This window comes from Heterocephalus glaber, unplaced genomic scaffold (assembly GCF_053883595.1).
Source record: "Heterocephalus glaber isolate CG9 unplaced genomic scaffold, H.glaber_assembly_v1.0 deba00001606, whole genome shotgun sequence".
Lineage (NCBI taxonomy): Eukaryota > Metazoa > Chordata > Mammalia > Rodentia > Bathyergidae > Heterocephalus > Heterocephalus glaber.
In genome coordinates this window covers 36,723,704-36,749,478 of record NW_028258377.1, presented here as the reverse complement: position 1 = coordinate 36,749,478, position 25,775 = coordinate 36,723,704, and the positions used below count along the sequence as shown (strand labels likewise).

Here is a 25,775-nt window from a genome sequence, read left to right as displayed (position 1 = left end):
ATATGACATGGGAGATGCTGAGCCGAACACAGGAGAATTAACACCCATACTGCAGAATGTCTCAGTCTTTCTCTGCCCCTGATACGGGTTTATGTAGGGCTTCTGGAAGACAGCATGGTGAACCGACCTTCCTCTGTCTACTTCTGTCTCCTTTCACCCCATTTCTAATACTTAGGAACATTCTGTAAGTGGGATTTCCTTCTGATGTCCTTAAACCCTTTTCCGCATTATTTAAGTCCTGGCAGGTCATCAGCTTAAGAGTTAGTGACTTCATCAGTACATTTCTGACCCCTTTTCCATCCACCTCATGATTGTAGGGGCCTAGCTTCATTCTTTAGCTCACTCACTCCACAAGTGCTTACTATGGGCCAGCTCTGCTCTAGAGCTTGGAGGTCGGATAGGAAGCAGAAGTAGCTTGCACCCTAGGCTCTCATGGATCGCCCAGCTGGCAGGGCCTGAGTGAGGGGGAGGGAAGAGCATGTCAGATGTCAGAGGGAAACTGAGGCCCAGAGAGGGAGGATGACTTGGCCATGATCATATAATACAGCAAGTAAGTGAAAGAACTGGGTCTGGAATTGGCCGAATCTAATGCCTTTTCTACCACGTCATCCTGACCTTTACTTGAAATAAATCCCCCCAAATTGTTGACTCCTTGAAGGCAACACCTGGCTTGGCTCACCTCAGACCTCCCCAAGGTGCTATCTTAGCAGTAAGTGCTCAGTATGAATTTGCCAAATTGTACCTATTTCCTAGAAAGCCTAAAATCAGAATAAAGAAGTGGTTGTCACCCTTTTCAAGGGCACAATGGGAATATCTATAATCATAAAAACACACATTATCAGGCTGGGGATACAGCTCAGTGGCAGGGTACCTGGTAGACCTGTATGAGGTCTTGATCCCCCTTACTGTACACACAGAAGTGTACGTTACCTTTCGACAAGCAACTTCACTTTTTTTTTAAAGTTTTCCTATAGAGACTCACGCATATGAGTAAAAGAACATAAATGAAGATATACATTGTGAAACTACATCATAGAATATACAGATAATTAAAAGGATGAAAATGTACTCACAAATAAGATGTCCTAATCTTACATTACATGAAAAAATAAGTTTCAGAAAGAGCGTCTATTGTGTTCTCATAATAATAAAACGAACCGTGAAAAAAGATGCGAAGAGAAAAAATTTAGAAGACTACAGACCTAACTGTTCATAAAGATTATATCTGGAGAGACAGGTGGGATACAGAAGAACATTTCCTTTTTATATATGGTCATATAAAAATGTATAGCCATCATGCGTTACCTTCATAAAGAGAATGCGTCTGTGGGTACATGGGCCTCCAGCACAGTGAATTTCAAATCAAAGAACAGCAAAGAGGATCCTACTCACTGCCTTCCTTTTCTGCCTGCAGCCCGATTCCTTTCAGAGGAGTCCCTGATTTCCCTGCAGATTTTCCCCCAGGCCCCACCGATCCCACCTGACCTCACCCCCAGTACCTGTGTCTGGGTTGATACTGAAAGCTGCAAGGCTGGTGCCGGCCCGGAGGAAGTACTGGAGCTCCCCGTCCAAGCCGCTGTCATCATCGTGGGCTGTCACTTGCATCACCTGCGTGCCTGGGGGGCTGTCCTCCTGCACCTGGCCCTGGTACACAAAGGAGGCAAAGCGAGGAGGGTGGAGATTCTCATTCACGTCCAAGACTATCACCTCCACTCGGCAGAGGGTCCTGCGCGGCAGGGGCCTCCCACTGTCACTGACCCACAGGCTCAGGTTGTACCCAGCCCGCCTCTCAAAGTCCAACTCTTTCTCCAGACTCAGAGCCCCAGTCCCTGAATCCACCTGGAAGGTTCCATGGAGGTCATCGGACAAGACGTATTGCACTTCGCCCGCAGGACCCAGGTCAGGATCGTAGGCATCCAGGAAGGTCAGGGTAGTCCCTGGGGGCAGGTCCTCTGGCACCCTCAGGCTGCTGAGTTCTGTGATGCACTGGGGAGAGTTATCATTGGCATCTTCTAATGTGATTATCAAGTCTGTGACAGAGAAGAGCTGGTGGCCCTTCTTGGGCTGATCCCTGGCCTCTACCTTGAGTACATACCGAGGTTCTGATTCCCGGTCCAGAGGTCCTGTGACAACAAGTTCCCCAGTGAGAGGGTGAAGGGAGAACTTCTCCGTGGGACTTAGCAAGGTGTAGCGAACCCTCCCGTTGTCTTCTGAATCTGCATCTTTTGTTTTTAACTCTGCAATGGTGGTTCCCACCTCTGTGTCCTCCGAGATGGTTAGCTGGTACCCACCAGGAGGGAATCTGGGGGCATTGTCATTCCAGTCTTTCACATTCACTGTTAGCAGCTTCCAGGAGGACAGCTGGGGAGTCCCCAGGTCATACACTGTTACATTGAGGAGGTAGAAACTGGTGGTTTCATAATCCAAGGGAGCAGCCACAGTGAGCAGCCCCGTCTCCAGCTCGATGTCAAAGCAGCCCGCCTCATTACCATCGGCGATCACATAGACCAGCTTGCCATTAAAGCCAGCATCGGGGTCAGTGGCTGCCAGGCGGGCCAAGGAGGTATCGATGGGGACATGCTCAAGGACGTCAATGGACTGGGGGAAGTGGTCTGCAAACTGGGGGGCATGATGATTGATCTGATATGTGGAAAGAGAAGTGAATTCCTCATCACTGGACTCCTGGTCCTGGAGCCCAATAGAGTGGAGGACCGTCTTGGTGAAATGCGTCAGTACCCCCGTTTTATCACATGTGACAGGAAGCTCAAAACGAGGGTCTTTCACCACAGTGACATTCAGTGTTGTGGGCAAGGCATAGTTTTGGCCATCCGAGGCTGTGATTTTTAGAGAATAGTTAGTGGGTTGACCAGGACTAAGATTTGTGAGAGAGCGTTTGAGGGATATCACCCCTGAGAAATGATTTAGATCAAAATACTCTAGTTCATTGCCTGACACGATCTCATACTTCAGGTTCTGAAGCTCATCCACGTCTATGGCTGAGAACGTCATCACTGACTTCCCCACTGGCCAGTCTTGGCGAACAGACGTGGTGCAATTGACTTCCTCAAACATCGGCCAGTTGTCATTCAAATTCTTGAGCCTAAGAGAAACGGACACTTCCTTCTCCTGGCTAAAAGGGGCTCCCCAGTCTGATGCCCGTACTCGGAAGGTATAAATTCTTCTCATGAGCTCATAGTCCATGGGTTTGGAGGTGGAGATGACCCCCAAAAATGGGTCAATAGAAAATGGCACAGCCTTGGGGCCAGTGATGGAGTAGGTGACGTAGCCATTCTCCCCGAGATCCCAGTCTGTGGCAGTCACAGTTAGGACACTCGTGCCCGGAGGGATGTTCTCGTCCACAGTGCCCTCGTAGGAAGACCTGTGAAAGATGGGAGCATGGTTGTTGCAGTCCACGATGTCAATCAGCACCGTGGTGGAGGCCAGGCCTGGTGAGGTTCTGACGTGAAGTTGGTAGTGGGCTTGGTCACGGAAGTCCATGAGCTTCGCAGTGGTGATCAAGCCGGTGCGCGTATGAAGTTTAAACGCCGTGCTCTCAGGGGATGGCTTCAGGACATACTGCAGGTTGGGCACAGCCGGCGTGACTGTCACCAGCACCACACGACTGCCAGGAGGGGAAAACTCACTAAGCCGAACTCTGTAAACGGGCTGCTCAAACTTGAGCGAAGCCAGCCTGGAAGGTGGCAGGTGAAAGCCCCTGATCTGGGAGTGGAAGGAAGGTCTATTCCCACTGCTGGCCTGGAGGCTGAGGTTGAAGCCATGAAGATGTTCCAGCCAGTTGATGTCTTTGATGGACACCAGACTGAACTCACTGCTCCGGGCGTAGGACCTGATGGCTTTGAAATGCTTTCCAGGGTCACCACCAACGACCTCCAGCAAGTCTACATCTGCCGGTGAGCCGTTGGCATGTACCATCACCGTGGCGTATGTGGTGCCTTCATTACCGTCTACTACCACCGAGGCAATGGCCGGGGGCTTTCTGGGTGCGGGCTCCACGTGGATTGTGAGGGCCGCCACGTTGCCAAAGCCATTGCCCTCAGAGATTTTTCGCATGCGGTCCACAGCCAGCACCTGGAGCTCATACTTCCCTCGCCAGGTGACGTTGAGCTTCCCAGCTACCGTGACCACACCGCTGGTGGGATGGACGGCAAAGATCTTGGACCTTGTGTTAAAAGTGTAATAGAGCCCGGCGTTCTGGCCCAGGTCAGCGTCTGTGGCAGTCACTTTGCAGATGGGGCTTTTCAGAGGCATGTCTTCAGAGATGGTGACTCGGTAGGAAGGTGGGGAGAAGAGAGGCTTCAGGTCATTCTGGTCCAGGATGCGGACCACCACGCGGGTCAGGGCTTCCAACTCCAAGGTCTTCTCTGTGGCTTGGATGATGAGGGTGTAGCTGTCTCGAACCTCCCTGTTCAGAAGCGCCGTGTTGCTGCTCTTTGTCCTTATCCTCAGGAAGCAGAAGTTCCCCACCACGTATTCCTCGGTTTTAAAGACATTGACCACATCCCCAGAGATGATCCGGTAGCGCACTGCCCACTGCGGCTCTGCGAGGTACATGCCCATCTTCACGGTGCTCTCCACGTAGGTCTTGGGGGCAGAGTTTTCATAGATGGTGGCATTGTAAAGGGAGTGTGTAAAGTGCCACACGGAGGAGGAGTCTGTTCCTTCTAGAAGCTTCTCACAGGTCACACAACAGAGCAGCAACGTGGCCAGACCCAGGGCGACAATGGTCATGGTGAAAAGAACTCCTGGCGAAACAGACAGAGAGGGTGCAGTTAGGAGAGAAATGGTTCCTGCTGCTGTGCTCATAACTGGAGGGCATTTTTACCATCTGCAGATACTTGGCAATGTCTGAAGACATTTTTGGCCGCTCCAGCTTGTGCTGGGGGGTTCTATTGGCATCTAGGAGGCAGAGGTAGGTGCTGCTGAACGAACTACAATGCACAGGACGGTCCCCCACAAGAAACCACCATGGGTCCCCACATGGCTTATCTACAACCCCTCTATGACCCACTCTTCACAGGCGGGGCCTGACTCGGCCTCATGTCTCACTCAGAACACAAACAATGTGCAGCACCCTCTCCAAAGCACCCAGCCCATGCAACGCAGTGCTGCTCACTCACTTATTCCTTCTTCCAAAAACTCTCCGTAGCTACCCTGGGATGGTAAGACAGTCCCAGTTCTTAGCAGGAACCCAAGCTTAGCAATAGTCTCACTGTCCTTGCTCCACGGCCCCTCCATCAGGGATGAGCTACCCCCAAATTATCGATACACGTGGAAGAGGAAAGTGACCAGGACCCCAGGGCTGGCATCAGGTTGCCTGGCTCTCAGCCTGGTCTCCACCTTGTTCTAGGTGGGGGCCTCTCAAGGGTTTTGATTTTCTCACCTGTCAGAGAAAAGAGCATTCTCTATCTCATAGAACTGTTGTGAAAATTAAAGGAAAATAATAAAGGCTCTAGCAGGTTGCCCAGTATTATTATTAATAATAAAACACTAAGGCTCATAAAAGGAAGAAGCTGCTCTCCTCGGGTCACAGGCTCGTGAACACCTTCGTGCCACCCATGCCTTATTCATGACCAGAACACCGATGGCTCCTAAACTCCTGGAGAGTCAGCGCTGAAAGGGACCTTGGAGAGGATGGCGCCTGTCCCGGCCCCTCACGCACAGATGGGGCCTTGCCCCAGCTCACACTGGGTGGCCAGGTGGGAACTGTTCCTTGGAAACCAGTTCCGGTTGCACCAGACACGAGTGAAAGCTGAGACTTCTCCTGTCCTCACTCTGTCCTCACTGTTTCCCACAGAGCCTCGCCCTGAGTCCAGCCTGGGCCAAAGTGTGAGGCTCCTCCGGGTCGAGGACTGGGCAGAGGCAGGGTCTGGGAGGCCAGGAGCAAGGCTGGGGCACCGGCTGCTGTCTGACCTCCTGGGAGCTGCCATTCCTAGGAACTTCACGGCTGCCCGCCACACACGGGGAGCATTCCTGGACGAAACAGGCTGGACGTGTTTTTCCAGTTGCCTTGCTTTTCAAAGGCAAGGAAGAGGTTAAACTTCCAGGGCAAAGAGAAAAGGAGAGGCTCAGCACCAAGCCCTCCCAGAGTGCTGAGCAAACGGCTCCAAAAGCCCCAGCCAGCAGCATCCCAGGTAGGAGGCAGGAATGGAAAAGTTCACCTAAATCAGCATCTGAGAGCCTGTGACAGAAATGAATCTAAGTGTGCCCCGCCCCGCCCTTGCAGATTTCCTACCACCATCCAGGGTGCCCCAAGCCCCGCACCTGGGAAAGGAGGGGACCAGCCGGAGGCAGATGTCCACATTTGGGGTCCAAAAGAGCCACTGTGTATTCTCTGCCCTGCCTGCCCCCCGCCCCAGCCTCACCCCTGAATCGCCACAGCAGGCCCAGGGGGGCCAGCCCCGGGCAAATGCACACTCACCCTACCCAGCGTGGCCCTCCCAATCGGGGGACCCCTGAGTCATGGGCTGTGGAAGTCGAGCCCGGGGGGCAGAGTCCTCACCCGGCTCCAGGTGTGTGCTCCCCGCACAGCGAGCCCGGGGTGCATGCCGCCTGCCCTGCCTGCCTGCGTGCAGAAAGCTTCCTGTTCACCAGGTCAGCGTGGCACGGGGCAGGTCCTGACAAGACGGCCCTGGCTGCACTGTGCCACGTGGGGAAGGGAGCTGCAGGAGGGCCGCAGGGCTGGGGTCTCCCTGGAGGGGGAAGGTGCAGATTGAGCGCACCTTTATGGGACCATGAGCTGGTGCAGGACCGGCCTGAGGCCCCGGTGCGGCTCTGCCAAGGGACGTGCTCTGTCAGTACGATTGTTCCGGGCACCTGGTCTGGGAAAATGGGACACCGAGGCATGTGGGGCTCATGCTCGATCCTCCCAGGCTGCAGCACCCAGGGCCACTATTTCAGAACATCTTCAGAAGATATAAATCCATTCATATCCCTTGCTTGCTCAAAATTTTCCAGTGGCTTCCCATAATGTTTACATTAAATCTAAACTCCTTACCCCGAGCATTTGAGCGCTGTGATACCTCCTAAGTCTCCTTTGATACCTCCCAGCACTCTCTCCACTGTTCTCCACACAGCTGTGCATTGGCCTCCCTTCCTCGGCTCAACTGGGACCCGCCTCAGGGCCTTTGCACTTGCTGTCTACCCAACGTAGTGACTTAGCAAGCCCCGTTTCAAAATAAGAAAATAAATACATAAACAAACAAATGGGCTGGGGGTATAGCTCAGTGCGAAAAGCTTGGGTTCAATCCTCAGACTGGGAATGATGTCATATGCTGGAAAGTTTTCATTATCCAAGACTCAACAGTTCACGTATGAGCCAGCCACTGAAAAGGCACAGTTGGGTGCTATCTTGTCGCCGTCTGTTTCTAGTGCACACGTTACTTCCTGACCCCAGTCGGAAGAAGCCTCCCCACCCCAAACACCCTCGTCAGCCCTTCACCCCATGTTCCCTGTGGTGTTCATCACCAACCAGCACGTTCTTGTTTATTTAATAACTGTCCATCCCTCGCCGCTGGGTGCCACGGAGACAGGAGCTCTGTACGTTTCATTCACGGTCAAATCGCCGGTGCTTAGGTCACTGCCTGCACCTCCCAGGCTCAGGTAATTCTTGCTGAGAAGTGGAAGGTTCTGAACTCAGGAGAAGCGGCCACGTAATGGAAATTCAGGTCATTGGCCAGCGCCACAGCCTGAGAACCGGCCGGGGCTTCCGGCCCAGCTGTGCATCTGGAGGAGGACAGGCTGGGCCCCTGCAGAGCCTCTGCTTGTTGCAGAGCTCAGGTCAGTCACTCAACATTTGTAGATTTGTTCTTTTTAGTTTTTAATACCAAAGCAGGACCCAAACCCTGGTCCGGGCCAGGGTGGGGGCCACAGAACTCTGCAGAAGGTCCACCCTGCCCTCCCAGGAGCAGGAAGACGCGGGGTCGGCTCAAGTCTGCGCTTGCCGGCCCGGTTACAGGCGGCCAGCCCAGCAGGTGCTTGCCTGGGGCGGCACCTTGAGCTCCCTCGGTCCCCGGTCCAGAGCGAAGTCTCCACGGGCTGAATGTGCACCTTTGTAAGGGCGCACATGGCCATTCCTGAGGGTGTACCATCCTTGAGTAGTTGTGTGGGCACCCCAGGTGTGTGCATCTGTTCATGAATCAACCCTGTTGGGAGTCACGCATAGATCAAACTGCCTCTGTGTAACTGCCAACCCCATTTCACAGACAGGGGAGTCAGCAGGGGGTGGTTAGCAATACCAGACGCTGTGTGGCCTGGGACAAATAGCTTACCTTCTCTGATCTTCAGTTTCCTGCTTTCAGAACATCATTTAGAAAACAGTCAACACGCGGAAGTGCTGAGCACAGCGTGTGACATGCTTTTCAACACATATGGCCTAGTACCATTTTCAGCAGTGGGCTCATACAGCGGGCTTGTGTTGGGTGTGTGCATGATGAGAACCATCTGACATGTCATTCCAAAGATCGAATCCAAGGCCCGCACACTGAGCCGTATCCCCAGGCCATTTACTTATGTATTGTTTCTTTATTATGTGGAGACAGGATCCTGCCAAGTCACTAAGTTGCCCAGGATGGGCTCAGACTTGCGAACCTCCTGCCTCAGCCTCCCAAAGTGCTAGGATTATAGGCATGCACCACCACACCCAGCTCCCAGTCTGCTCTTGTGCAGGCTGATCTTTCTGCAACTCAGTGCCTCCGAGCTCTACGGAGGCCTCTGGTTTGGCGCTCTGTGCCACTCTCTCCGGGTCCTCACTCTGACATTCAGAAACGTGGTGATTATGGCGTCTGTGTTTCTATCCTAGTCTCTGATGGGTGTTTGCACACCGTTGTGCTGTGAGGTCTTTCCTCGTTATCCACATTAGCCGTCTGCAGAGCCAGCTGGAGTGTGGCAGGGTCTAGGGAGCTCCCCGTTACTGGGGAACCTGGAGTCTGAGGGCACCTGGGAAGGATGCTCCATTCTAGGGGGACATTCGTCCCTGGGGGAGATGAGTAGGGTGCTAATGTCCCTTCCGAGCCATGTGTGACACTTTGCCCTGTGTGGCAGGAACCTCTCTACCAGACTGTAAATGTGCCCCCGGAAGGCTGGAAGAGTCCCCCGGCCATGGGCTGGGCCACACACCACCAGCGCTTCTCAGAGCTGAGGTCGGATCCCGGCCAGCTCTCGGGAGCCCCGGCTCTGGGGTCACCACTCTCTGGGGGTCCTCGGTCTAGCAAGTCACCCGCACCTGTGAGTGGTATGAGGCCTGCTGGGGGTCAGGGCAGGAATGGATCTGAGATTCCAAGCCCCTCTATTGCTTCCGGGGGCAGAGTCTCTGTTTCCTAAGGGAACTGTGCCTGGGAACCATCTACCGACACAGCGATGGAAGTGTCAGAAGCGGGGTGAACTCCGGGTGTGAACAGCTGGCCTGTCCTCCACCGCCTGGGGAACACAGGTTTGAAAACCCAGCTGAATGACCTCAGGGAGCTTCCAGACCCAGCCAGCTGCAGCTCTGGGTCCTCCAGTGAGAACTTCTAAGACACTCGGCCCCATGCGCCATGACTGTGACTCCGTGAGCTGTGTCCATAATGGACCATGCTTAGAGTCTTGGGCACTTTCAGTCGAAGGAGTCTGTGCCTCTACTGTGAATTCTATTCTTTCCATGGGGAACTTGAAGGACTTCAAAGCCAAAACAAACTTCCACTAAGAAACCTCCTAAGATTGATTGTTTCTGACAGTGAAATCCCTCCTCCTCACTCCCAGAGGTGCCCACACAGCAGTGGAGGAAATCTCCTCCAGGGCCAGCACTTCGCCTTCTCCCAGGCACATCACAGATAGTACTGAGCAAGGCTCACCATCCTCCTGGGAAGCCCATTTCTCAGATAAGGAAAACCGAGGCTTGTACGGCATGCCCAGGGCCACCAGGAAAGACTGGCTGAACTGAACATCCACCCAGGCCACCTGAACATAGGTGCTCTGTATCCCCAGGCTGCAGAAAAACCAAGGTGACAAGGTATCTCTTGAAACCCTAGAGAGCCTTTCACAAGAGTGAGCCCTGGATGCCTTTCCCTGGATTGGAGAGTATCCTCCCTGTCCCCCAAATCCAAAGGTGAAATTACAAAGGTTTTAAATGCCACCAATATATGCTTTCTGATCCCCCACCTCTACCCACTTTGTTCTGGCCATTCAGTGTTAGGCCTAGTTTTCAACAAAGACTCCTAAATATTATATATTCTATTTGTTACAAAAGCTTAAAGTGTGTGTACAGAGGTAACCTTAGGAGGGTTTGTGCCTTTGAACCAGAATAAAACTACAAGTCAAAGAATGGTGACATTCCAGACATCTGCTAATCAGGAAGTCTTAGCCACTGAGATAATCTTTCCCCTTCATAATAGGGAGCCACTGAAGGTTTTTGAGAAGCAGCAGGACCAGAACAAGACTACATTTGGGAAGAGTAATCTGACATCAGACTCACAGAGGGATTTTTCTCACTCATGATTCTCCCTCTGGTGTTGACTAGGCTTGAACTCAAGCTCTACTGATTTAAGCTAAATGGCATTTACTGAGGTAGGGAGGCTTCATTTACTTTCACAAAACTTGGATGAATACTCGATTCATTTCTTGGTTTATAGGCAGCCAGTGCTGGGTTCTCACGCAACGAAACAAAGGTCAAAGAACTAGATACGGGCAGTAGGGGACCCAGTGGCTGAGGGACCTAGAACTCTTGGGCTTCCATTTACCTGTCTGTAAAATAGCTACTCCTACCTACTTCCCAGGGCAGCAGGGCAAATAATACAACAGGTAAGAGCACCGGAAGGAAAGACCCAGAATAACACCTTTCTAGGACCAGGAACCACTTGGAAAATGGCAGCCTGACCCAGTAGCAGGACCAAGAGGCCTACTGAGGGGACCTGACTGAAAAAGCGAGAGGAAGGGGCCCCCAAAGGCTAAAATGCGGAGAGCCCTCAAGGTTATAATGGGATCATCTGAAGGAAGCAAAGGCTCCCAGGCACTTAGGTTTGGGAGAACAGAGATGGATAGGAAGGTCCGGAGAAAGTGTTTTGTTGTCTGGCCTCTTCCATCATTCATTACATGTTAGAACATTCTAGAATAGAGAAAAAGATAAATGAGGCTTCTGCTCGTGTGGGGGTTAGTCCAGTGAAGGGGAAGGGTGTTCACTACATCAGGTGATAAAACTCATAGGAAGGAAAGTAACAGCGAAATGTTATTTTTTTAAAGAGTAGCCAAGGAAGTCCTCTATGACAAGGTGACAAATGAGCAGGAAGCTGAACAGGATGAAGATGAGTCACACAGCTACTGTGATGAAGAGAGTTCTAGGCAAAAGAAACAGGGAATGGAGAGCAAAGAGCCATTGGATGAGCTAGAGGACGCAATGGAAAGAGAAATTCTGGTGTGGTCAGACAGGTGGCCAAAGGCCTCAGGCCAAGGAAAAGACTTGCAGTATGATGGGATGCCACTGCAGGATTTATACAGTGGTCACATGGGTGAAGAAGGAGAGAGGGACATGATGCTTGACATGGTATGGTGAAACCCTTCAACAGTGCCCGTGTAGCCAGCTGGCTGTATCAGGCTGATACAGGTACATTTGTCCACCCTTAATATATTGTTTTGCTATTTGATAGTTAGTAGTTAACATAAAAACACTGGGGAACTTCACTCAAGAACCTAATTGCAGTTTGCCTTTCAGAAACTGGAAGACATAGCATCTGTGCTCTCACAGGCCACCAGTTGGTTGGAACTGAGTGGTGGCTGCCCTAGGGACACCACAGACAGCCCCCTGCTGAGTTTCTCTTCCACCCCAGCACTGAGTTTCAGCTTCCATCACCAAGGTCAGTTTGCTAATAGGAGAGAAGCATGCTGGGTGCCACATCCATCCTAACTGCAAAGAACACTGAGTCCAGGGTGTCCACACATTACCTGCCCAGAGTCTGGGCACCGCCAAACACCCCCACCCCCGCCCCCGCCCCCCGGCTATGAGGGCACTCAGGTTCGCTGATGTCCTGATGCTCTCTGAGGCTCAGAGAAAAGAAGACACACACCGGAGGTCTCCTCTCCTTGGGGTTGCCTATATGGATCCATGAGCTGTGCACTGGAGCTGAAGTATCCCCAGGACGAGAGGAACTGCATTAGGAGGACAGTGGAATAATTCTGCAGAGTAAACAAATCCAGCTCCACTTCTTTTGGGGCTCTCTAGAGGGATCTGTAAGATCAAAACTAATTCTAGCTCAGCAGAAAACTGATTGGTATTTACTAATGGGAAGATTGAGGTGTAGGTTAGGATGCCCGGGGCAAGGAGCTCTGGGACTGATCAGGGTGCAGATGTAACCTCAGCATTATGGATGGCAAGCAGGGACATGATTCTCTCTTCCCAACAGCAGTAAGTCAGGAGGTGTGGGCAAAGGGTGCTGTCTCTGTAGTCTGGGGGTGGCTTTTTGGGAGACAGGAAGGTGGTCCCTTGAATCATGAGATAGACTCAAGAGAACTGGAAAATTTCTTTCAGAAAGAGACAGAACAAAATGCAGAGGGCATATTATGGTTTATATCTAGAAGTCTTCCCAAAGCCTGATTTGCTTATAATTATAAGTAGGGCTTTGGGGCAATTGTTAGATCATGGGGATGTGACACTCATCAGTGGGTTAGTCCACAGATGAGTATATAGCTAAATGTGATGTGGGATGTGAAGCCCAGTGAGGAGGTGGATCACTGGGGGTGTGGCCTGAAAGAATCTATCTCCCTCCTCCTCCCTTGATCTCTCTCTGCTTCCTACAACCCTGCCATGGACTGTTTCTCCTCTGTGATGCCTTTCTGCCATGCTACCCTGCCTTGGAGCCAGCTACTAAGGAATGAAACTTCTACAAACTGTGAACTAAAATAAACCTTTGGTCTTTGATTTGTAGGTGTTGGGTAATGTGTGCCAGCAATGAGAAAGTAAGTAAAATAGGTCAGAATGACCCACTGAGTGGGCCTCATTGAGTAGAGCATTTGCTGTCCTATGGTTCTTGCTTCTTTGACCCACTGGAACCCTTTGCACAAGGCTAAGTTTTTAGACATAGAAAGAGGTCTCAATTTTGGTGATCTTGGATAATTTAATCTCTAAGTATGTTTTTCCTCATCTTTAAAAAAGAGATTCTCAAAACCATAGTGAGATACCCTCTAAGATGGTGAATATCAAAAAGACAAGAGATAGCAAGTGTTGTTAAGAACATAAAGAAATATAAGTCCTTGCATGCTGCTGATGGGACTGTAAATTAGCCACTGAACTATGGGGAAAAGTGTGGAGGTTCCTTTAAAACTACCATAAGATCTAGCAATCCCACTCCTGGGTATATATCCAAAGGAAATGAATCAACCTATCAACCTGCTAAGGAGGTATCAGCAGTCCCATATATATTTCAGAATTATTCAAAATAACCAAGATATGGAAACAAACTGTCCACCAATGGATGAGTAGATAAAGAAAATACAGTCTATGTACACAGTGGAATACTATTCAGCCTTAAAGAAGGAAATCACCTCACCTGGAGGAAAGTGAGGTACATTAAACTAAGTGAAGGGAGGAACAGAATCCAAATATGGCATGATCTGATGCACATGTAGGGACTCAAGTAGAAGCAGAGAGTACACCAGTGGTTACCAAGGGCTTGGTTTGAAGAAGCAGGAAACAGTGATCAAAGGACACAAAATTTCAAACTGGGGGAAGAAGTTCAGGAGATTTATCGCACAGCATAGTAATGATAATTACTAATAATGAATTATATACTTAAAAATTGCTATGAAAGTAGATTTTTATGTTGACCACAAAGAAATAAGTGTGTTCATGGATGTATTAAATAGATGAAATTCCATAATATACACATATATCAGCTCATATCATATACCATAAATATGTGTTATTTATAAATTTATGCTATATATATGCAAGTTTTATCAATTTCTGAAAATATTTTTTTTTCTAAGAATAGAGATGGAAACTGAATCCACTCCATAATTGCTCTGCATCTTGGACTAGATGGTTTACATCAAATATGTAACACATGGATGACACCTAGTAACTGCTAAGTAAGTATTACTTTTTAGTATTCTAAAACTATCACTAAAATATGTTAAATAGACTGAAAATATGACAAATGTGAGGGGGATCCCAGAGCCCCAGTCCATATTTACTACCCTCCTTTGCTTTCTTTGTTATCTCTGTGAAATTCCCAGGTCTCCTTAGGGCACCATTTTAAAACTACGATGCAGGAGGCTGGGGATTTAGCTCAGTGGTTCTGCTGCCTGTCTTGCAAGCGCAAGGACCCGAGTTCGATGCCCTATACCAAAAAAACCCACAAGACTACTATGCAGGGCTGGGGTTGGAGCTCAGCGGTAGAGCACTTGCTCTTGAATGCAGGAGGCCCTAGATTCCATCCCATACCACACAATAACATAAAAATTTTAAAAAATTTCTCTCTGCTTTGTGAAGATGGACAAGTTTGGGGCCGGGGATTTAGCTCAGTGGTGCCACCATCTGCCTCACAAGTGCAAGGTCCTGAGTTCGATCTCTGGTACCAAGAAAAAAGAGATGGACACTTATGGGCAGAGAAGGGAAGGATTGTTCTAAGTTGTATACATGTTGGTGGCAGAACTGAAACCAGAACCAGGCTGCTCATCCGGGGCTCTCTGCACTCACTGAGCTGACCACCTGCAGTCCCATTGCCTCTCCAAGCTGGGGGCTCCCCAGGGACCCACAGTCCATGTCCTCCTCCCATTAGGAGGAGAGCACAGGGGAGGAACCCAGCTCAGAGCCAGACCTCTTAGTCCTGCCTCTGCGGGCCTGCGGTATCTGTGCCTCCATTTCCCCAAAGAGTGGCCAGTACACCCACCTCTCTGGAGGGTTTAAGAGTATGTTCGTGGACAGCATCTGGCACAGGGCCAGGCATGCAGAAAGGCACCAACGGTTGTCATTATGACTCCTGCAGTAGGCCCTCAAAGCATGTGTGGAAGGCAGGAATTCTGCTCTATATGTGTCCCTTACCCATGCCTGGGGAGCCCCTGTGGGAGCTCCAACACACACACTCACACGGATCTTTGTGACGTTCCTCTCCTGCCGGAGATTGGTGACAAAGCTCCAGAACTGACTTGAGCAGTGTTAAACAAGAGATATGACCTTCAATCTCCTTCGAAGGTGAAGAGGGGGCGGAAGCGGGTATGAGATGGTCAGAAGGAGGAGGAGGACAGTGGAAACAGAAGGCAGAAAATGTCCTGCTCACCTTGAATAGGGATCTCCATGTCTTTAGTGTTCTGCCACCAACACGTTGGGCTGATTTCTCTGGGCCCCAATTATGCCATCTGTAAAATGGGGTCATTCAGCACAAATCCCCTCTCTGTCCAGCACACAGGCTCTAGGACTGTAGCAAAGTGCATGCTGTTCCTTTCACTTGGCCCTGAGAAGCTACAGGGACAGAAGCTCCTCTCTGTCCCTCGTCCATGAGACCATCAGGAGTGTGGCCACTCCCAGCCAGGTCTGCCTCTCATGTGGACACCTGCAGGAGGCTGAGTGGCTACCTTGAGGCCATGTAACATGCCAGTCGCATGTGCAAGTATGGAGCAAGTTGCCCTACACTTGAGCCCCGCCTCGCTCAGGTTGTGCAGGACCTTGAGCAAACCTTGGGGCCTGATGGAACCTCAGCTTTTCACCCATGCACCAGGGACACATTCACCAGGCTGCTGTGAGCGTCGAGACAGGATGGTGAACACCAGCTGTTTGCACCATGTCGTGCACATGTGCCCTCCTGAGGCTGCTGCTGGTATGAAGATGGCTACTCAGGGAGCACAGAGCCTGTTCCTTACAGGGGGCCCCAGAGCGCAGCCCGGGCAAACCCCTTCATTACACAGGGCCTTCACTGGTCCGTCCACATGGGAAAGAGGACTAACCCTGCCTTGCTGAGCTAACCCTCCACTGAGCCACCATCAAATGACGCCATGGAGACAGCGAGCGTGGGGTACGAAATGCTCACAGGGGTGCATGCACCTGGTCACCGCTGGCATTTATGGAACATTTCCTACGTGCTAGGTCCTCTGGTAAGCACTCGTCACACATCGCCTCTCTAAGCTAGCACACAGCAACCCTAGAATTATCCTCATGTTGTAGATGATGTAAATGAGACTCAGGGCAGTTACCTAATGTTACAGTTGGAATCCAACATGGCCATTGTGTTGAGGGCTTGTCTGCCAGCTGATGGGCTTTGGGGAAATGACCAGATCACAATTAATCCTAACTGGACGAGGCAGGTCACCAGGAGCATGGCTTTGAAGGATAGGCATAGTTTGTCCCCTTCCCTCTCTCCCTTCCTCTCTCCTCTCTCTCTGCTCCCCCCCCCCCCAACCTTCCAGCATGATGTTTCTGCCTTGCCTCTTCTATAGGCCCAAAGCAGTGGACCCAGCTGACCAGGGACTGAAACCTCTGAAACTGTGAGCCAAAATAAATCTTTCCTCCTTGAAGGTGTTTATCTCAGGTCTTTGTCACAGTGACAGAAGGCCAACACATTTAACTTCCAAGATCACATAGCCAGGCTGCGATTAAGACTCAGACACCTGTGTCTAATAGGTACCTGGACTGTCCCCCACACCCATGGCTTGGGAAGACAGATTATGTGACCCCGCACACAAGCCAGCAAAGAGACTCTCAGCAAAGGCTTCATCTCCAGACCTCCTCTCTCATTCCCTTCAGTCTCACCAGCCCAGCCATCCAGCTATCCTTTCCCCTGAGCCTAACAGCCTAGGACAGTGGTGGTGAACCTAAGACACTCATGTAAACTTGTTTTTCTTTTAGGACAAGATGTTCATGGATGAGTTGTTTTTTCTAAACTAAAACCTCAGTATTCAGGTTTAATTGCAGTATTGGTGCTTTGCGATAAATAAGTGTGTTGTGGGTTGTAGTTTGGGCTCTTGTCTCTAAAATGTTTGCCACTGTCGGCCTAGGACAAACCTGGGCAGGTCAGCAGGGCATGGAGGTGGGGCGTGGCCCTCCAGCAGCAGGGCGAGACTGGCAATTGTGCCTGCTGAGCCGGCTGCCTTTGACTGCAGAGCCACAGGCCCGAGAGAGGTTAGGGGTGACTGGGGAGCACCCCACTGTGAGCCCAGGTTGGTGGGTCCCTAGTCTCACCCCTCTGTTTCACAGTCAAGCCCCCGACTCTGCCCACAGGGACCCTCCTGTCTAGGGTAACGGCTCTGCCTGGCCACATGCAGTCCCAGAACCCAGCAGACTATGGGGCCTCTGTTCTCATCTATGAAGCTGGTCCTGGAGTTGAAACAGTCATTCCCACCATCGGGAATCCACTCATGGGGTGGGGGTGGGGACTGAAAAATAAACATTCCCAGCCCCACCCCACATCGACTGACTCTAAACCCTTGGGGTGGGGCTCGGGGAGAGATGTTTAACAAGTTCACTGGGTGATTTCGGTGTGACGGCCTTGGGGATCTGCTGAACAAGGTGACCGTCTATCTATCTCCTTCTTAGGATCTTACTTCCAAATTGAAATCCTTTGTGGGGCCTGACCCTAGGGAGAGGGGAGAGGGAGCATTAGAGAAAGACTGCACTCTTCAGGATTCTTGAATGTCAGTGTGTTGAAAATCAAAGCCTCACCCTTAAGAAGAAAGACTCAGTAGGGCGCCCAGAGCTCCAGCACGTTTCCATTTTCCCCTGCAGGTGCCCTACTGATCACTCTGGGCCCTGGCCGCCAGGGAAAGCAGACGCAGGTTTATCTCCAAAGTCAACTGGAAAAGGAGATGGGAAGGAAACACATTAGCCCTGACTCCCACCCCTGCAGGTCTGAGTCTGCAGGGGTCATGCAGCTTCACAACCCTGAGGTAACTGCTGATCCCCACCAGCATGGTCTGTCACCTCCCAGCTGAAGACCCAGCACCATGACCCAGGGTCTACTTGCCATAAACAGAACTGACCCTGACAACACAAGGCTTTCACCCGTAAGCACATCCCTCATGACCTGTCAGAAGTGTGCACATGTATTCACCCAGATAGTCCTCATAAGAGTGCACGGCACTCAGCTTAGTGCTGTTAGCCCCACATTAAACACAACGCAAGGATCCATCAAGGGCAGAATGCATGTAGTAAATTCTGGTATGGTCAGAGAATGGAATACTATACAGCAAGGAAACTGAACTATTGTTCCAGGCCATGGTACAGATAAATCCCAACACATTATATGGGGTGAAAAAAGCTATACATAAAAGAGTACATACTGAGCTGGTCCAAGTATACAAAGCTTTAAAATAGGCAAAACCAATGTATGGATTAGATTAGAATAAAGTTACCCTGTGGGGTGAAGGTGGTTAGTGGGGAAGGGAGATAGCATTTATCTCATTTAGCTGGTTATTTACCTCAGAGCTGGTTGCCTTCTGGAAACTGCACTGAGCTGCACATTTATGACCTGTGCTCCTTTTCTATCTGCATATTATATTTCATAGGAAAGTATTTTAAAACACTAGTAAAAGAGTTTAAAGAAGACTACGTAAGCTTACAAACATATTTAAATAATAAACATGTCCTGACTATTTGCAAACTGAATGTGATCTCATAGCTATGGGATCCTGGACTCTTCCAGTCCCAAGAACAAGGAAAGAAACGGTTCTCGGAAACCCCAAGCCCTGGAGTCAGGCCAGGCGTCCCAAGGCAGGGAAACCCCGCCCCTCATGCACGCCCTTCCTCACAGCCCCACAGGGCAGGGTGAGCCCGTGTCATAGGCGCCAAGCGGAGCAGAGCTCCAGCTTCTTGGAGTTCACCTCATCTGTGTTTTCTGTCCTCAGAGCGGTTTTGTGGTCCATGCTGTTACTTGATCCCTCGAGGACCTCCAAGGGGAGTAAGTAGGATTTCTGTCTTATAGATGGGAACACTGAGGCCAGGTTAGAAGATGTGTTCCAGGTCTTCCTGTTCACTAGTGGGCAGCTCATCGGGACACACACATACCGCTGCAGGCACCAAACCTGCACTGCCTGGGTCCGTCCCGGATAGGCTCTCCCGGTAACAGCGGTGCTGACCACAGCTTAATGAGCCCCTTCCCTGGGGGGCCTCAGAGCCCTTCAACAACCAAGGCTGCAAATCAAAGCCTGAGGACTAGCAAAGCCCAGCGGCTCATCCGAGGAGAAGACCAGTGAGTGCAGAGGATGCATAGAACCCACTGTCTGTCCTTCGCAGACACAGGCTCTGAACACTAGAACAATGGCTCCCAGGCCCCACATGAACCCCTCCCCAGGCTCATGTTCTGCTTCCATAGACTTAGGCTGGGCCTAAGGAATTTGTTTTATATTAGCCCTAGGCATTTGGGAAGCTTGGCTAAACTAGGGTCCCCCAGAAATAGGATGGTGAGGACAAAAGCAATTTAGAGGTAAAGTTAACTTAGCAACTTCTGAACTAATTCACAGGACCTCTCACTGAGCAGAGCTCTAACATGGTGCACGGCCCTGAAAGCAGAGGCCACGCCATCCTTGAGGTGTTTGAGACCGGCTGGCAGGCTGGGGACAGCCAACCTTGGCAAAGGGGCCCCTGCAGGGCAATGACATCTGCATTTTGCTCTGGTTACTGGTTTGTCACGGTCTGAATTCACTTTATAAAAGTTTATCTGCTGGAATTTCCAATGTGTCCACTCTGATTTTGAATGTTTACAAGGAGAGAATTAAAAGATCGTGCCGAGCCTTTGTCAGACACTGTATCACAGTATCTTTTTTTTTTTTTGGTACCAGGGATCGAACTCTGGACCTTCCGCTTGTGAGGCAGGCAGTGGAAACACTGAGCTAAATCCTCGGACCTGTACCGCAAATCTTGATGCTGAATAAAGAGCATGCCAGGGCTCCACTAGTGTTCTTCTGACCTCATGCTTCCAAGAGTCAGAGACTCTAGGATTTGAATTTTACAAGATGCAGTGGTCTTCAGAGTCAGTTTCCCAGGGCTGCAGAGCTCCCAGATGTATGGCAGCCGCGACCACTCAGTGAGCGCTTGGACGACCTGGTGATGCCAGGCTCTCTCCGTGGAACTCACAGCCCTCAAGAAGCAAAGTCAGGTGTCAGTGGCCACAGAGTTGGAACGCAGTCAGGCCAGGGCTGGGTCTGAGCTCCCGGCCACAACCACGGCCTCAGACACCAGGCCCTCTGTGCCCCCAGCTAAACGTCCAGGCGGCCCAAACGCTTCACTTTACACCAGGCAGCCTTGCGTTTGTCAGGAGGACCGAGGGGAGGGGGTGCCTTGCGGATGGGCGGAAGCTCTGACAGGACAAGTGAGCACAGGCGGCCGACGTGCACGCACACGCCAACGTTACCCCACGGCCGGCGTGTAGTGTCCTGTTCCCCGGCCGCCCCGGCCAAGCTCCCTGGGCACTGGTGCCCAACAGAACACAGACTTCTCCGTGGCGCTCCCCGCCCCCCCCGGGGGGGGGCGGGGGGGGGAAGCCGAGAGCCGCTAGCTTCCGGCCCTTCCTGTCCCAGAAATAGAAGGAGAAGGCAGGGATTTTTCTTTTCTGCAGATCCAAACTGGAAACCGCTTAAGGCCCCCCCTTTCCAGAGGAGGTGGGTTTGGGAAGATGACCTGTTGATCAGGGAGTGACCTCGGAATATCACCCACTACCATCAGCCAAGGCAGGACATTCAACCTGACCCCTGCTGAGGTCACGCTCCGCCCACAGGCACCGCGGGACTTAACCCCTCCCACATTCTCTGGTGGTTACTACGTCCGTCCAAGTCCTTTCCCTGCGGTATATTCTTTACGTTTTAAAGATAAACGTGGGAATATTCTCAAATGCAATCACCTATGTGGGATTTGCTTCAAAATAGAGAAAGTTTATAGGGAAAAATTGGCGGAGGTGTAGAAGAAACAGAATCGTTGAATGTGGTGACGTTATCTTGCTTTTGTATAGCCTATAACTTCCCATTAAGAAAAAGCTATATATAAATTACATTTTTCTAAAAAGCCCTGTTCATTGGCCTCCAACGCTCGTCTGCCGCTTTCTTGTCTTGTAACCTGGGTGACTGCCTAGTCGTCTTCTCTCTGGAAATCTGAAAACAGCCTTCCCTCTCCCCTTTTGTCTTCTCTCCTCCCTCCGTCCTTCTCTTTTGACAGGGTCGTGCTATGTAGCCCAACTGGAACTCGCAATCTTCCTGCCTCAGCCTCCCAAGTGCCAGGATAACAGGTGTGTGCCACCAAGCCTGGCTTCCACTTTTCCTTAACTCTCATTTACTCCCTCAAAACTGATATCCGTGCAGCTCCTTCCTGAAGCCTTCGCTGAGCCTGTTACAGAGGCACTAGGACTCTTCTGAGCCCTGTACTAGCCTGAGTTTGCCCATATTTTTCCGCCTACCTCAAACTATTAAAGCATCCATTTGTGGGTCTGTCTCCCCCGACTGAATTTTTGGGGTCCTGACATATCACACGTGCTCACCGAAGGGTCTGTTGAACTAAGAGTGTGTGCCACTTAGAGGAAGTGGTTTACCTTATGTCTGTCTCTGTCCATCTCCGCCACGGAGAGTGATGGCAACAACACAGGAAACGCTAGAAGATGGTGAGAGTCTTTGAGAGTCCAGGCCCATGATGGGCACATGGGGCCGGTAAACAAGAGCTGTCTCTTCCCCTTTTAAACCCAGTCACAGATGCTCCCTGCCAAGGGCTCACTGACCTAGGAGCTCACCACAGACCAGCACTGTGACTTCAGGCAATCACCCTCTCTGTGGCGTCACCTGTACAACAGGACCCATAATGCTTTGAGGGGGCTTCAGGGGCTCCCGAGGGTCGTTGTGGGTGTACAGTGAGAGATGGCTACTGATCAGAGACAAGAGTGATGGAGCCGTGTGTGTGTGTGTGTGTGTGTGTGTGTGTGTGTGTACGCTAGCAGGCACTGAGGGGGTTCTGACTTGGGAGGGCAGCTTGCAGTCCACTGATCAACCCCACTGCGGACCCCACACTGCCCCAGGGGATGTGGGGCCACCGCCCACCGAAGACAGAGACATCTGAGCTGGGCTAGAGAGAGCGAGGCAGAGGAAAGCCAAAAGATGTGGGTCTTGCGTGTGGCCGGGCCTCCCTGGCAAGGCCCGTGCTGCCATCTGTCTGGCTCAGTGCTCCACGGGGCTCGCACTCAGAGCCCTGAGCAGCAGTCCTCATCTGTGAGTTAATTAGGACTAGAGATACATCCTTCACTCAGCAGACGCGGGACACCAGCACAAGCCATCAGTGAGCGGGACCCAGGCCCAGAGCTCAACAGGAGAGACGATATCACCCAGAAGTGACATGGAGAAGGGACAACAGAACTGTGATCCGCCTTAGGAAAGCACACGGCAGAGATGATAATCATCCAGGAGGAGGAGGGGATCCATTCTCGGATGGCTGGAAACAGGATAAACGGCCTGTGCGTGACGTTCCTGACCTCAGACGCATTCCTCCATTTATATCCCAGTCTGTTTTGAGGGAAGAATGATGATTCTCCCCACATCTCAGATGAGAGACTGAGGTTTACAGAGAGACTATGGCCCGGTCACCCCATCTCTGGGATTTGGACCCACATCCTGCTTGCTACACATGACTGCAAACCTCCACTGCAGGAGTGTTGGTACTGCTGGTCACAGCAATGCTGGTGTTGAGGTCTGGCTAGCTAGGCAGAGGCCATGGGAGGCTGTGCCCACCTCCTAGTGAAAGGAAGCCAAGACAGTGCCAGTCCCAGGCCACAGGAAGGTCCTCATCAGAGACAATGTCATCAGCCCCAAGTGAGCACTGGTTTCTCTAGGGCTCGAACCCCCAGCCCTGCCTGGCCGATAGCAGTATGGTGCCACAGCCTGTCACTGAATCAGTAGCAGGAGAACGTCCAGGCCACCGTACCTTCAGTCACGTCTGGGAGAAGGCACAGGGAGTACAGCATGGCACCCGACTCACGAGGACAAGTGTGGCGGGACTGGTGGCCCCTGCCCATGAAAACACAGGCATATCTTCCGTGTAGCAGGTAAGGAGCGTCAGGGTCCCTCTGCTTCTGGTCCCCTGCGTCCTTAAGGACTAGACCACTACAAGTCACGGAATCAGAGGAAGTCTCACAGACCGGGACTCATTCTGGTTCTTCCTCCATATCACAGATGAGGAAACGGAGGCAGCGGGAGCTAGTGGCACAGGGGACTTGCCATGGCACTCTGTCAGGCTAGCCCACAGAGTGGGTCCAGAGTCTTCCTGCGAGGTCTGGCAGGTGCTCCACACACAACCCCGAGGAGCATCCACGCTTGCCTCTTCCTGGGGTGTGCGACACTGAACCCCTAGTTTCTTCCACACCCTTCCCACCTGACTTCCCAACAGGGCTGTCACGCGGAATCGCTTGAGAACAAATCTCAGCAATCACCCAACACCTGTACTGCATAAGTAGAGAAATTGGCCAGGGGAGGTATGAAACTGCTCTACATCCTATGAGTCACGGACGCATGACCAAGGAGTTCTCTTTTCCCACCGCCACAGAGGCTAGCTCTGAAAAGCTGAAAATTGCCCAAGACCCTGCAAACTCAGCCCACACCCCAAACACAGGAAGTATCCGGTGAGCGGAGCCACAGCAGCCACTGAGGGTGTCTACATAGAGGGTCCCCGTGCCCGCTCCCAGCTGCACAGCGAGGCGGGAGGAGCAGCACTCAACCCCGGGTCTGCTTCTCCACCTGCCTCCTCCACCCAAGCCCAGGCACCAGCTCCGACGCCCGCTGGGGACAGAGGTGCCTTCCGAGCCCTCGGCTCACTTCAGTGAGACTCTGCTGCTCCCACATCAAGGTGGACAGCCCGTCCCCTCCGGCGGAAGCTGAACTCTGGCCCAGGGGTTCTGCGCAGCTTCCCCTCCAGCTCTTCTGCCTCCCCAGATAGCATCAGATTCCTGCTTTCCCGCCACCACCGTGTCAGCACCACCTCGAAAGCCAAGGATCTGACCTGGGTCCCTCTAAAGAACCGCAGAAACGGGCTGGCCAGGTTATCCGCTCATGCCGGGCCCTCCCTCCTCTTCAGGGGTTTTGTCTGTGACAGGGCTCTTGTGTCCCACTGCACATACACAAGAAGTCAGCCCCAGGGCTTCCCCCTAAAACTGTGAAGGAAAATCTCCCCCAGATCCCCATGAAGTTTCGTCCCCAGGAAGCATAAGCAGATTCGATTCTCCCAAGGACAAGAGTCCAGCTTTCCACACGTGCAAACGTGACCTTTCCCCCTCCATGAGGTCAGAGTCCCACCAGCGCCCAGGCTCGGGCTGGCTACATCCGGGGGCCTAGGGGCTCCAGGGCCGGTGGCCCCAGCGTCCCAGCTGCCCTCCACACCTGCCCTGCGGCTCCCGGTTCCTTCCCACCTTCAGGACTCCCCCGAGACTGCCCTGCTCTGGAACCAGGCACGGACATGGATCCGCTGTGCAACCCCTGCCCGCCGCGTCCGCCCTTCAGTAGTTCTTACCTGGAGCCTTGGGGCAGGGGAGGGCGCCCCGAGCGGAGTGGGCGGCCGGGGTGGAGCCCTGCGCCGCCGGCAAACGCTCGGGAGCTGGAGCGGTGGAGCAGGAAGGCGCTCGCTCAGCGCAGCCCCAGCCCTAGAGGCTGCTGAGAAAGTTGAAGTAGGTGTGTCCCGGCCCGGAGGAGCAGGAGGAGGAGGAGGAGGAGAAAGGAGGTGGGAGAACCCGGCGGATCCTCTCCTCCTGCCAGCGCTCCTCTCACCGAGAGGGCGGTCCGGAGCCAACTGGTTTGCGGCCCAGAACCCACAGTGGGGAATCGAGTCCTGGAAAACGACCGCTGGGAGGGAGCCGAGAAATCCGGCCCATCTCCACCTCCCTTCTCGGTTTCACGGAGGGAGAAACTGAGGCTGCAGGCAGTGAGTGCTGTCCGAGGTTACCCGGAGACAGCCAGGGACCGGACAAGGTCGCTGGGCACTCAGGCCAGGGCTCTCCCTGTTCCTCCTCCGCACCCAGACCAGACACGGCCACCACGCCCCAAGGCCCTGCACCTCCAGCGCTTTGGGACCAGAAAGGTTGGCCCCTGACTCTGGCGTGACCTGCCGCCAGCTGTGCAACTCGGGGGGGAGGGGGGAGTTACTAAATCTGAGCCTCAGTTTCCTCTTTTTATGAAAATCGTGGCCAGTCGGAGCTCTTCCCTCACAGGCGGGTCCTGAGGATTACATAAAATAAAGGCTGATAAAAGGCATTTAGCCGACAGAGCCCCCCACAAAAGATAATTCTTCTCACAGTTACTAGGCTAAGCGACTTACCCTCTCCAAGCTCCGGCTTTTCCCACGTATAAAATGGGAGCCGCAGGAACCCCTGCTTTGTGAGACACACACAGAGAGGAGACATCTCAGCTTTGATAGGTTTTATGGGGTGCCCCTGCTTTGGTTCCCCAAAATGATTCCCCCTGGGGGCCTTTTAATCATAGAACACATTCCAGGTCCATTGTTTGTTTCACACATTCATACACAGGGAGTGGAGAGGGATAGGAAATAGCTCCTGCCTCACAGGGCAGTTCCTCTCTTGCCCCCAGGTCTTGAAGCCCCGCTGCAGCCTTCCTAGCAAATAAATGCATCTCTAATTATAGGGCGCTTCTTACCTCTCCCTGCAATCAGTTGTTGTTGTTGTTTTGTGGTACCAGGGGATCGAACTCAGGACCTTGTGCTTTCGAAGGAGGCTCAGCACCATTGAGCTAAATCCCTGGCCCCCGGCAATCAGTTTGGACTCAGCAATTTTACCTGGTGTTCCATGGAGCACCTTGAACTTGGTTAATGAACAAGAATTCTTCATACT

General features: G+C 52.1%; 1 protein-coding gene across 5 annotated transcripts in view; it reads right to left on the bottom strand.

Annotated features, from left to right (window-relative positions):
- Fat2 (FAT atypical cadherin 2) overlaps window positions 1-25,775 on the bottom strand; it is a 142,254-nt gene that overhangs the window by 64,671 nt on the left and 51,808 nt on the right. For 2 of the 5 annotated variants that reach the window (XM_087194932.1, XM_021240976.2), the window contains one exon: window positions 1,500-4,763. In XM_087194932.1, coding sequence (XP_087051058.1) covers window positions 1,500-4,763 — 3,264 coding nt within the window. Of the gene's footprint in view, window positions 1-1,499; window positions 4,764-15,263; window positions 16,345-24,344; window positions 24,413-24,445; window positions 24,757-25,775 lie in introns of those variants that run through there. The other 3 variants (XM_004836552.4, XM_087194930.1, XM_087194931.1) reach the window with 3 other exon arrangements.